The 13239-nt window shown below is 38.7% G+C and overlaps 1 protein-coding gene across 1 annotated transcript; it reads right to left on the minus strand.

Moving 5' to 3' along the window:
• Nucleotides 1-1322: 1322 nt before the first annotated feature.
• Nucleotides 1323-12424, minus strand: LOC104614767 (S-adenosylmethionine synthase). Its single transcript, XM_010296560.1, has 8 exons — nt 12346-12424; nt 11360-11482; nt 9508-9620; nt 7817-7960; nt 6940-7158; nt 3899-4081; nt 3259-3392; nt 1323-2077 (listed from the first exon to the last, which is right to left on the minus strand). The coding sequence occupies exons 2-8, from the start codon at nt 11460-11462 to the stop codon at nt 1975-1977; spliced, it is 999 nt and encodes a 332-aa protein (XP_010294862.1). The 5' UTR covers nt 11463-11482; nt 12346-12424; the 3' UTR covers nt 1323-1974.
• Nucleotides 12425-13239: the final 815 nt, after the last annotated feature.

Consider the following 13239-nt stretch of genomic DNA (forward strand, 5'->3'; position numbering starts at 1 on the left):
TTCTTCCTTGCAAGATGAGCAATCTGCAGCTGGGAAAAGATTCCCAGGGAAATTTTTGCCAATACATTTATTAGGATGCAGCTGCACTTTACAATATTTTCCTGCCAAAATGCATCCAAGTGTCCAATGAGGGCCATTGATTAATGCTCTATGTTCTCGGGAGATCAGGAGCTACACATAAACCTACTACTTATTCATCTCAACTTACACAGTACATATAGCACATTGGCATAATTAATAAAGTGGAGAAACTTCTGGCTTGAACAGATAACAGTTGTGTTTGTGACATGCTTGAAGAGAACAAATGGCAGATTTTCTTTAATGATCATCACGCTCATCAGTCAAGCGCTCTCTTTCCACCTCAACATCTGTTTAGGAGACACTGTACCAGGGAATTTAGTTAGGAGAGAAACATGGGGTGGCAGCATTTCTCCAGTGTAGAAGATCTAACAGGATGCTGCTTCAACAACAAAGCTAGGATTAAGTGACCCTTGGAGGCCACACATAGGTAACCCTTGTATTGTAGGATTAAGTCCATCCTTGTTGCCTGTTGACAAACAAAACAGGTCACGGAGTATAAATGTGATCTCACACTCTCCCAAGGTAAACAAACCTGGGATTAATTCACAGTCCTTTGCAAAAAGTAGTTGGTCACTCTATAGGTCAATATAGCACATGAACAGAGAAACGTCCTTGTCCTCTGTCTAGATCATATCCAGTCCACCACGTACACATCAGCTACCCCGATCTGTCATAAGGAGAGGCTGTCACTGTCTCCAGCAGGAGTAACAGGGTACCGGTATCCAGACTTAGTAGCTGAGTACTGGCCCAAGCGGGGACATGCTTTCTGCACAGGCTTGCTCCCACAGCTGTGGGACACACAGCCATCTAGCGGCTAGGTCTTTGGTCAGACACTGCTGGACAGGGTAGTGATCGAAATTTTAACCTCATGCTATATATATTTGTTGATGTTTTGTGGTTATTTCTATGCATTTTATTTTATTCCCAAATTACATCAAACCTAGTAAGCCATGCAAGAAACCTAACATTTGGGAGTAAAAATTACAAGAGAATGCTGTATAGCACAAACCTAAGAGCTAAAAAATAAAAACGTAATACGTTTTCACCAAGTGTCTGTTAATCACAAGGACTAAACAGTAATCACACACGTGAAAGATAAATTCATATCACAATTCTGAAATCTAATAAAATTCATTTACGTTGGTAAATTAAAACCCTGCAAGAGTATAAGAGGCTGAGTTGAGATGGACCATTATACTGCAAAGTTAAAAAAAATAGAGAGAGAGGCACCTTTACATACATGGTAGGAAAAAGCTTTTTATTCTGATTGTTGTTTTAGAGGAGAACACTTATGTTTCAAAAACAGAGGTAATTGAAACACAGCAGCAACAGCACATATGCAGCGAAGGTGATTTTAAATATTATATATATGTTAACATCTTCTACAAAGAGGCCGAGATACAGTTATGTAATATTCAGCCTTCTCCCATCAAAGCAACCCCCAGCTGTATGCAATGCTAACTCCAGTAAGGAAATTGGACCCTAGAATTTCCCGTTGTCTAATTAGAAGCAAAAGATCTGTTGATCCTTAGTCAGATTTGGAAAGTCATCTTCGCTTTTGCCCGTGAAAGGTTTGAGGCTCAGTCATTGGTTTGTGTACCTGAGACATACTTTATCAAAAGAACCAACAGAGCAGCAATGAGAAGTAAACTGCATTTTGTTGTCTTATGCTGATTAAAAAACCAGACTCTGTCCTTTATATCTTAGATAATGAAAGACACTGAGGGTTAAAAAAAAAAAAAAAATTTCCAAGAAAATATCCTTTTCTTTCTTTCCATTTAAAATCTAAAATTCCTTTTGTTGAATACAAAGCTGTCAGATTTTATTTTGGGCAGCATCCTCATCATTAGTGGACTTCTCTTCCTTTTTGTTTTTAAAGGGTAACTGCTAGTGTCAAAAAACAAGTTTTTTAGGCACCTCCCATGAGAATTCATTTCTTCCAAAGTGACCATAACATGCAGTCTTCTGGTAAATGGGCTTTTTTAGGTCCAAATCCCTGTGTGTATAATAAAAAGAAGAGAAAATTCTTCACATTAAGATACTTCATGATAACTACCATTAAAATACTGATGTCGATATCCATTTCACTCCCTTAGTCAAGCAAGCATATTCTGGAGATGCAAACATACCAGTGAATATAGAATAGAATCATAGAATTTTTCGGGTTGGAAAAGACCTTTAAGATCATCAAGTCCAACCATTAACCTAGCACTGCCAAGTCCATCACTAAACCATATCCCTAAGCACCACATCTACATGTCTTTTAAATACCTCCAGGGATGGTGACTCAGCCACCTCCCTGCACAACCTGTTCCAATACTTGACAACCCTTTTGGTAAAGAAATTTTTCCTAACATCCAATGTAAAACTCCCCCGGTGCAACTTGGGGCCGTTTCCTCTTGTTCTATAGCTTGTTACTTGAGAGAAGAGACCAACGCCCACCTCGCTACAACCTCCTTTCAGGTAGTTGTAGGGAGCGATAAGGTCTCCCCTGAGTCTCCTTTTCTCCAGTCTAAACCACTCCAGTTCCCTCAGCCGCTCCTCATAAGACTTGGGCTCTAGACCCCTCGCCAGCTTTGTTGCCCTTCTCTGGACACTCTCCAGCACCTCAATGTCTGTTTTGTAATGAGAAGCCCAAACTGAACAGAATATTTGAGGTGCGGCGATGTCCACGAACCATGAAAGTGACAACAAAACTTAAATGTGAAGTACTTTAGGGCTACAGGAAAAGCCCTTATTATTGAGAATTAATAATTTTAATGGAAAAGATGAAATAACCTTCAATTCCTTTTGTAAAACAAAAGGTATCTTTTTTTCACAGCAAAGTAACTTAAAATTACTGGAATACAAAAATTATTTTACTTTATTTGAATTTCACATACTACGTGGAACAGTATGCTACAGGCCAAATGCTGAAAGTATATGCTTCATATGAAACTTGAAAAGTACACATCTGTTGTCTTAAAAGATACGGCATACTGGTAGATACATTAAAAGTATCAACTGTGAAGACCGACATAATGACAGAATGAGAGCAAGTCTCTTCTGTACTGCGTGGAACAATCCCATGCTAGTTCAAGAGGCTGACTCTGACATTTTAACATCTAATAGTTTTGCAAGAAATCATTTCTAGGATGAGATCACCACAATATTTTCCTTTTTGTGTTGTTTCTTTACCTGACAATGACTCCAGGCCGAAGATCAAAGTTTTTGTGCACAATGTCCAGCAGCTCTTTCTCTGTTTTTTGGGAAGTTCCATAAGTGAACAGTGAAATGGACAGTGGATGAGCTACCCCAATGGCATAAGAAACCTATGGCAAAAAAGACACCATACTTAGCAAATAAACATGGCACCTCAGTGGGCAACAGTATGCAACAGAAGAAAACATTCATTCACGAGCTATCTTAGCAAAACTAAGGCCTCTCCTTCACTTCCCATATTTGCACAATCTGTATTTGTAGAAAAAAAGAGAAAACTTTGAAAAAGCTGAGGTCTCTGGATAACTTTCTTCCCCATTATCCAATCACCTCATACTCATCACCATGACACTAAGTGTCATAGGGTTGAGGACTCAATAAATGTCCAGAAAAACAGCCAATAAAATGAAAGCTAAATGAAAAGGTCCAGTTTCAAAAGGTTATACGCTATTAGTGTCATTACAGTGGTCTTGAACCAGCACATCAGTGTCTTCCTTTCTTCAACTCCAAGCCATCATCAAGACTACTTCTGCTACAGTGTCTTGTACGATGTGTATTCAAGGTAAAGCTGAAAAGGAAAAATCTTTTTGAGAAAAGCAACGTTCATAGCAAACCATACCTGAACGAGAACACGGCGACAGAGCCCAGCTTTCACAAGAGATTTGGCCACCCAGCGGGCTGCGTATGCAGCTGATCGGTCCACCTTTGTATAGTCTTTGCCAGAAAAGGCACCACCTCCATGGGCTCCCCAGCCACCGTAAGTATCCACAATGATCTTTCGACCAGTAACACCAGCATCACCCTGAATCGATAAAATAAATTGTCCATTTTATAATCCATTTTATTATAAGTCTCAAACAAGGCTATGCATCCTTAAGATGACTACAACGATGTTTAAGTAAGTTCACCACATATGGATTGCTGTGGGGTAGCTGAAGGAATGAACCTGTCTCACTGAGCTACAACAGTGGCTATAAATGTTCTCTAAAGCCCAGATTCGTAAGACAAGTCATTCATGAATTGTGTTTGGTAATCAAGCAAACAGGTTTACACCCAGATAGCCAGAGCATGCACTGCCTGTTTCAAAAATAAGTATTCCAGACAATATGGGAACTTTGGTTTTAGAAGTGACCTATCTACCACATCCAAACCAAATACAGAATATTGGTAACAAACTATGTGCCATATAGGAACCATTGAGAGATTTTAAACTGTTTTAAAAAAACAATAAATCAGGCTTTCATATGTCAAAATCTGAAGTTGTGTGAATATTAAATAGTAGATGTCTTTTTTGTATTTACCATCAAAAGGTATGTCAGTGCTACCTTCTGTATCATTACATGGAGGCTGGCACCTAACACTTCCAGTGCAGTATCATTACAGAGACTGTCACACAAAGATGTACTAAAAAATACATTTCCAGCCTCAAAATATTTACAGTCTAATTTAAAATGTACACAACAGATCTGGAGTAGTAGGCAGCTATAGGCAATGGAGAAAGAAAGAATACTTCTTTCTAAGAACAGTTACTTACAGATTAATATTCCAAAATACTAAATAAAGAAGGGCAGATAACCTTGTAGCTGCCTACACAGCTATCCTAATTGCTCCTCACAAGTACTTGATATTTTCATTTGATCTCGGTTAGCTGATCAGTACCTGACTAAATGCTTAAGCTTTCTGGTGTGAATGGAAACATGGTCAAATTTGAAAGTCAGTCTCCTCCAACTGTGCAGGCAGGCTTGAAATTCTTTGTTTACAGAATATCATGTCAGTAAAATTCAACTGCTGGAATGTTTGCACAGCAAAACATGAGTGGAGAGTCAAAGTTTTTCTTAGAAAGACTGCACATACACGTAGAAAGTGCCTTTTGGCACTGTTTGTTCCATTCTGCTAAGAAAGCAATGAGATGTAAATCTGATTTGCAGGTAGCTGAGCTTGTCTAAAGGATCCTACGCTCCTGGGGTTGTTCTGCTTGGCTCAAACCTTAATTTCTGATGGCGCAGACAGTTGCAATGAGAACACCTTGTGTGCCGTCATGACTTGACTGCAGAACTGAGTGAGAGGAAGAGAAATGGACAAGTGAAAGGCAAAAAACCCCACCTCTACTTTTAAAGGTGCTGAAGGAGCACAAATGCATTTGCAAAACGTGTGGAAATCACTTTTGCAATGAGCTGTAATGTCCTCACAGTACCAGAGGGTGTTGCTGTTGGGAAAATGGTGATAGCAGCAAAATTACTAATTTTGCCACAGCCAGAATTCAAGGTACCACCATGCTCAAAAACATAAGGTGAAAATCTCAAGTAAAATACGTACGTCTTGCTTAGATGAACTGAGCTGGAGATTAAGGCAGCCTTCTATAGCTAGAATTGTTAAAAATAAAACTGAGTAATACTCTTACGAAAAGTAATCAGAATGTTCAAGACATAAAAGACAAGGAAAGAACAGTTATTTTCTGGTTGCTGCAATAGTATTGAAAATTGCACAAGTGATGATAGCAGTTTTAAGGCCATGGACACACGGGCAGATTGACCCATACTAAGTAAACTTACCACAGGTTTAAAAAGCTGCAAACATATACTGCAATGTGCATGTGTTTGTATGTGCAAACATGAGGAATACAGATTTACCACAAGAGTAGACAAGGTATTGTTGGCTGACTTACCAAATGTAATTATATTACATTTTGAAATGGGTGCAGTTCAGTGCACACCTGAAAGATTTAAATTTTTAATGGGTGCAGTTCAGTGCACACCTGAAAATTTTCGTACGTGTAGCCTTCTTTTTGTATGTAGCTACGGTTGCTGCATTGGTTCATTTGCTCCAAGTTACAGCTCAGGATTGCCTCTCCATTTGCTCATAGTCTATTCAGTGATACACAATGAATTTGAACAGCAAAGGAAAAACAACGTCTACTTGGATTTGTTGTAAAATTGGACCTAATTTCGAGAAGGAGCTTTGAAATTTTGCTGCAATAGTTCTAAAGGGAACTGAAGACTAAAACATTGGGAATGGTGAATTTGTTTTCAAAAACTAAATCTCAGAAGTCCTGATCCTACAGAGAGTGGAAATTCTGCCTGACTTCTGTGAGTGCAGGATCAAATTATAAATCCCAGTTTTTGCATTGCCTAGATAAAGCAAAAGCAACACTTATTTTCTCATCAGAAGAAGCCTATCAGGGGCTGATTTTCAGAACAGGTGAACGCCTTCAGCTCTCATTGGTGTCAGGCAGAACAGTGTGAGCTATACAGATCTGAAAACCAGGTTCACTGTAAGAGAAGTAAACCTTCTCTTGTCCATCACTCTGTAAGGAGTGCTTTTCATGAGAAAGGATTGCGTGTGTCAGCGCTGGACTCGAGACAGTTTGAGGAAACCCAGAGCTGGGCTGTACCTTCCACACACAATTTAAGATTCAGCTCAACTTGCCTGCCTAGTCACAACACATGTATGATATAACCATGCCCTCAAAGGTTACTTTGGCATACAGCACATGAAACCCTGGCTGCTTCTCCCACATACATCTGCAGTTAAAACTTTCCCTAGGCAGCTTGATTCTCACACCCTAGGACAGACATGCCAAATAGCTAAGCATTTCTTTTAAGACACACACCCAATGACAAAGGCAAGCTGATAAAAGCACCAAAATAATACAACACAAACCTGAGGCCCTCCAATAACAAAACGTCCACTAGGTTGAAGGTGATAAACAGTTTTCTCATCCAAGTATTTTGCAGGGACAACAGCTTGGATCACATGATCCTTCAGGGTTCTGCGCATACTATCCAGAGAAATGGTTTCATCATGCTGCACGGATATCACAATGGTGTGAACACGCACTGGGATGACTGCTCCATTCTCCTGGATATACTGAACCGTGACCTGAATAGAACAGGGAGAAGGTGGACGAAAAAAACAAAGTTGCTATAAAAGGTATTACTGGTGTACATCAAATGTCATGCTAGGCTATTCCAAGAGCAAAATTGTAGCAAAATGTAAATGCTGACATTATAATCATCACTGCTTCACAGTGTTGCCAAGGTATGAGAAATGAAGCCTCTCTTCTTTTTCACTTTTACTGTGCTGAGAAGAAAAATAAAAAGACTCAATACAGACAATGTGATTTTCTATGAAATCGTCCAAAATGTGCCTTTTGGTTGGGATCTCCAGCGAAACACCCAAGCCTCAGAAATTTACGTTCTCAGTGCATCTTCAAAAAGGCCAGCACGAGTCCCTAAATACAAATAAATCCTTTGGCCCTCCTGTCACTTTTTCAACAAGCACAGACTGCTTAGGTCTGAAGGGTTAAATGTTTCTTCACTGGTAGGTGGTTAAGCGCTCCTAGCACTCTGATACAGGTTAACCATTTTCCAACAGTCAAGGAGACCATATCATAAGCAGTGGAAATGCTTTATCTGCTACTTGTAGGTTATCCTGATACTCTGAACATCATCAGTTGCTGTCTTTAAAAATATTTAAGAATTATGGAAAGAAAAAGTGTTCGTTTTCAACTGTCTGGACTACCCATAGCAGTATTTACCTGTGTCTTAGAGTCAGGCCTCAGCCAAGGAAGTTCTCCATTACGCCTCAGCTCTGCTAACCTGGCATTCAGTTTATGTGCAAGAATAATTGTTAGAGGCATACATTCTTCTGTCTCATCTGTTGCATAGCCAAACATCAAACCCTACAGGAGGAGAAGATATACTTCAATCACTGTTAAAAGCACCACAACCAAAGGCAACGAGATTTCATCTGAAGCAAAGAGTAAACAGTACCCTCAGGTTTACTTTCTACTGTTTTACATTACAGTGCAAGAAGTCTAAACTCAGATCAGGCTCCAACATGTTACAGTGTAATGAGAAACAAACCACGTTCCTAGAATTTCTCACTGAAAGCCTGAAGGTTTACATGTTGAGCTCGAAACATGGACAAAACCAGAGAAGTTTCTGGGAAAAAATCATGTTCTTTCATAGAAAAAAAAATCTGTTGGAACAAAACAATTTCAGGACTATTCTGCCATAGGAAAGCTGTTACCATTAGCCTGGAAAGGTTGTAGAGGCTTTGATGTATGAATACAGACACACTTACACTGCAGCTCACATCTGAAATTTTAGTGGCATGGAATGTGAATACTCCATGAAGGATGTACCATTCAACAGCTTAAGGCACTTGCCTCAGATTTTCAATGCCACATGCTTCTAGTCACAGCTTCTACTGTTATTCAGCGTTATTCCCCTGCATCAGATTATCATTTGTTAAATAGAGTTAGTAGCATTTTCTTTCTCCTCATCCAGGGTATGTTGTGATAAAAAAAAGAAAAAAGACAGGAAGGTTCCTTGATACAATGGGAAGGGAGGCCATCAAAGTGCCAACGGAAGTCAGATATCTTTTCATTTTATGTAATATTATGTCCCCATGACAGCATAAAAGCATTCTAATTTAGTCCTCAAGGGTTTTTTGAGCAATATTTGCTTGGCTCCTGGACTCTGATACCTCCACTTATGGTTCTCAACAGCGTTGTTATAAACTAGATATTACTACTAATGATAACTACTGTAAGTGTTAAACTCACTCATACTGGCATCACTCAGATTATGGAGTTTTTATGTTAACATCTTTCTCTTGGGAACATACCGTAATTATCTACATGTGTTATTTAGCTCATAGAAATGCAGCTTGGACAGCCTTAATTATGTGGAACACCTATTACAATAGCTGCCTCTGGGAAATAAGTGAGAATTAAAAGTACTCTGGCATATTTGCCTTCGTTGCACTAATGCTGGAGAAAGTTGAAACATCGCCTAATTTTTTGCTGTGTAAAATCCCAAGGGCTCTGTGAAGGTGAAAAGATCCTTTGTTTACTCCATCTTTCAAGACAAGTCTGACTGTAAGATGAATGGTCTAATGAATCTAAAGTCACTTAACAAAAACATGAAACACATAAGCAAAACACCTTTGCTAAGTTCTAAAGAACACATCCTCAGCTACTACAAGCTGCCAGAGCAATCCTGACTTGCATGGAGTGCTATAACAAACGCTGGGCAACAGTCTACCCTCAAAGAACTTCCAAATGTTTTAATAAAAACATGATTTTTATTCTGGGATAGCCCAAGATGGAAGTGTCAAAACCTTCACATGAGTTTTGATTTAGCAAATAGGGCAACAAGATGGGGTAAACTTTTTCCATTCAAACAGCTTTGATTGATGTTTTAGATGTGATGTTACGTCTACCTGATCTCCAGCACCAACATCCTCTTCATCCCTGTGTAGATGAACACCTTGGGCAATATCAGGTGACTGCTGTTCCAATGCCACTAAAACATTACAAGTCTTGTAGTCAAAGCCTATTTGGAAAAAAGCATAGCTGTGAATTAGCTTTGTCTTTCACAATTAATGAAAGTAACGTGGAACCATATGACAAAATTTTCATTCTGAAGGATACCACATTGAGAACTCAAAATTTAACTGCTAATATTAGTTAATTTTTTCATTAATACAACACCTGAAACCTTTTTGGGAGGGGGTGGATTATACAGGGTTGACTTTATTGCTTGTTACTGCTTGTTTTCTCTTGCATTGGCACCCTGTGCCAAGCCAATTCAAATTATGAGTTAACTGCACAAAACTAGTCAAAAAAGTAAATAATGAGCCTCTCCCAAATAAATAGTACGTAAATTCCTAGGAGGTGATGTTTTCAGCAACTGAAGACTCTGCTCTCTGATACTTTACTTGTAATACACGCAAAGCAGTGTCTGTACCTAAATCTCTCATGGGAGTTTGTGTGAGAGCCACAAACAGAGAAAAAAACACAGCAAATCTGGAAGTGGGAATTTACTTTGCATTACTTTCAAAGACCAAAAGGTAGGTTTTAAAAAGAAATTGAAAGACTTACAGAAGACTGTGGCAAAATTTTCCACCTGTTCCTAGATATATTAATAGTAACTTCCTCCGCTCCAAATCCAACCTTTCCTAGAACTGTAGCTACTGGCAGCTGCTGACCAAACTCACGTTCAGCCAATACAACATATATACACGTCCATATGCACATGATCCATTTGAAGAATGCTTTTCACCCTCTTTTAAGCAGGCTATAAAGTAGCCTACTATTAAGTAGGCTTCTCTCTATAGAGCAGAAAACTATATTTCTGTGTGCAATTGTTTACTTTAGCTTTTCGTTTTACTTCTGCATAGAAACTGTTTTTTACTGCGTCACTACATCTCCCCTTATCATTTTTGGCAGTTAGGATAGATAAAAAGGAGATTTATGACCTACTAGATTTGCCAGCGTTTTCTGAAAGCACTGCTGTTACATGATGGTGGAGGTAACCTGCAGATGTGCTGCTATGATATTCTCCCACCACAATCTCCCTGTAAATTCAATAGCAATTAAAGCAATAGCAGGAAACAACTTTTTTTAACCAAAAGTTCTTAAAAGATACACTTCACTGTAACAGTATACTTGGAGTATTTTAATGTATAAACAGATACACAGCAGCTCAGAAAGTGAAATGTGTCTGGTATATAAAGCATTTTGTCCCTTTCATCATTTGTACATTACACAAACTGGATTTGGACTGCACACTCCTCAGCGTAGGCGGAGTTGTTCAGGGCTAACAGAGGAACTTGCACAGTGAGAACCTGCTCAACACCTGGGAGTTTCAGATGCTACCAGAGTACAAATATATAATGGCACAACGAAATGAACTAGGTTTCTTCTTCCCTCTCTTTCGCACCAAGATGCATCATTTGGCCTGCCAAATGAATAACCAAGACTCAAGTTCTCGCAAGTTTGGAGGAGTGATAGATTCTGTGGCTCAAGCTGAAATTAACTATTCTGGCCTAATACCACACTTCAAAGTATATTCTGCCTACTCTCTTTCAGTTTTAACTAATATATGATGGTTTTTCTACTTGCTGGGATAAAGCCAGAAAGTGTATCACGTAGCACCATGTAAGCAGTTTTCACATAGGATATTCAGTTTTTATCAGGCTTGCTAAAGCCCATACATGGAAGTGGCAACAGACCTGTTTTGCAGTTGCCTATTGCTTGCTCTTCAAGGATTTCACGAATTTTTCCACAAACCTTTAGCTGAATCATCATAGCCAATATGTCTAATTGCATCTCGGACAACCCGTTGATAATCCACAATAGCACGAGATGTGATCTCCCCACAGAGCAACACCATTCCTGTCTTACATACTGTCTCTGAAAAAAGAGATGAAAACAGGTTTACAACAGCAGAATAACCCAGCCCACTAAGACAAATAACTATATTTGTGATGCTGTTGATTTTGAGAGATCTGCCGGGTAAATACAGTGTAAATCCTTTCTGCCCATATTTTTAGCATTACTAACTCCTTCCACAACAAATTCTTTTCATATTCACCTTATGTTTGAAAGTAAGGAAAAGACTAATATGTTCAATTTGCAAATGGGAAAGTCAAAACACTGAGCATGATTCAGTGATATGCATAGATTTTAGGGAAATATAGCATTAAGCTGTGAGTTCTAAATCCACTTAATCACTCCGAGATACATATGGAGGCTAAATGAAACTCATTAGTGATCAACTATTTTGAAAACTTGCCCCCAATCCCAGGAGGAAGAATGTGAATATGGCGTTTAGTTACATAATACATGAACTAGGGTAATGACCTGAGACTTGATGGTACAACTCTTTCTGAAGAAATTTCAAAAACCAAGCAGTTATGGGGACTTGGACTGAAAAAATGGTACTTTATTTAATATAATAAATGAACTTGTAGAGCAAAACATTCAAATACTCTTTCAAAAATCCACTGTAATGAAGCCAAATCTGTTTCTCCCAGGAAAATTCAGTCCATACACAAAATTAACTATCCTACCTTTCTACAGCCTGCTTAGGCTTCAGTCTTTATAAAGCTTTTACTGTTTCTTCTCATCTCTCCTTCTCTTGAAGATTGTAATTATTATGTAATTTTTTGAGAGTAAAATGAGCTAGCAAAAGATAGCATCAAGCTCTTTGCAAACATCATAAAAAAAGAACAGTGACTGGGTGATGACTTAAAGCAAAGCAGCAAACAACTTACCACAAGCAACCTTGGCATTCGGGTCCTGTTTGAGATGGGCGTCTAGTACAGCATCGCTGATTTGATCACAGATTTTATCTGCAAGACATCAAAGTTGTGATTCAAAACCACAACACTCAATACAAAATATGGACTGTTTGCATTACTTTGAATAGGTAGGTATTTCAGTAAGGAGTTCTTTTATTGCTTATTGCTGGTGTATTTAACCTAGCAAAACAGAAGGATATGTGAAACATCCTGCAAGCAAAGTCGGTAGATACATTGGGGAATTTACTTGCTGGTGTAAACTAATACTGACTACAACTCTACCTGTAGTTTTCTGCAATTAAGTGTGAAACAGGTATGTTATGCATAGAATTACCTGAGAGGCTAAGAGGCTTTACTCACAGTCTTTTCCTTCTCCAACACCACAAACCAATACAGCATGCACTCCACATCAGTAGTAGTATTACAAGGAGATGATATTCCATCATCAGCTCCTTCTCCTCAACAGAAATTTAGAAGGTACCTGACCAACATTGCTGCTAAAGCCTGAGAAAGTGTTTAGATTAATACAGACAATGCACAGCTCAGAGTCAAGTGCTTGTTTCAGGTTTGTTTCTTCTCACTGCTTCCTACCATCCTGCAATGCCACCTTCTAATAATCTCTGAAACCCAACGAAGGCAAGGGAGTGAGCAGCATACACAGAAGCAAGAAGGGGTTACCAACTGAAGTTTGCCTGAGGTATATCTTGAGTATATCTTCAGTTACATCCCAAATACAAAGGTTTCAGCTCAGGTTTATTGTAGTAATCTTTTCTCTTTTTCTCTCTTTCTTTTCTTACCTTTTTAATGAATAATGAATTTTAATCAAATAATGTAGCTAATTACAGAATCACTAAGGTTGGAAAGGAC

The sequence above is a fragment of the Phaethon lepturus genome, unplaced genomic scaffold (genome assembly GCF_000687285.1).
Source record: "Phaethon lepturus isolate BGI_N335 unplaced genomic scaffold, ASM68728v1 scaffold51961, whole genome shotgun sequence".
NCBI lineage: Eukaryota > Metazoa > Chordata > Aves > Phaethontiformes > Phaethontidae > Phaethon > Phaethon lepturus.

Bases quoted from the DNA above. Each gene is read 5' to 3' on its own strand.
- LOC104614767 (XM_010296560.1), bottom strand. From the start codon at position 11,462: ATGGTGTTGCTCTGTGGGGAGATCACATCTCGTGCTATTGTGGATTAT. The intron at 9,621-11,359 runs GTTTGTGGAAAA...TTTTCCAAATAG, and splicing joins CTATGATGATTCAGCTAAAG to GCTTTGACTACAAGACTTGT. The intron at 3,393-3,898 runs GTATGGTTTGCT...TTTTTGCCATAG, and splicing joins GTCGCCGTGTTCTCGTTCAG to GTTTCTTATGCCATTGGGGT.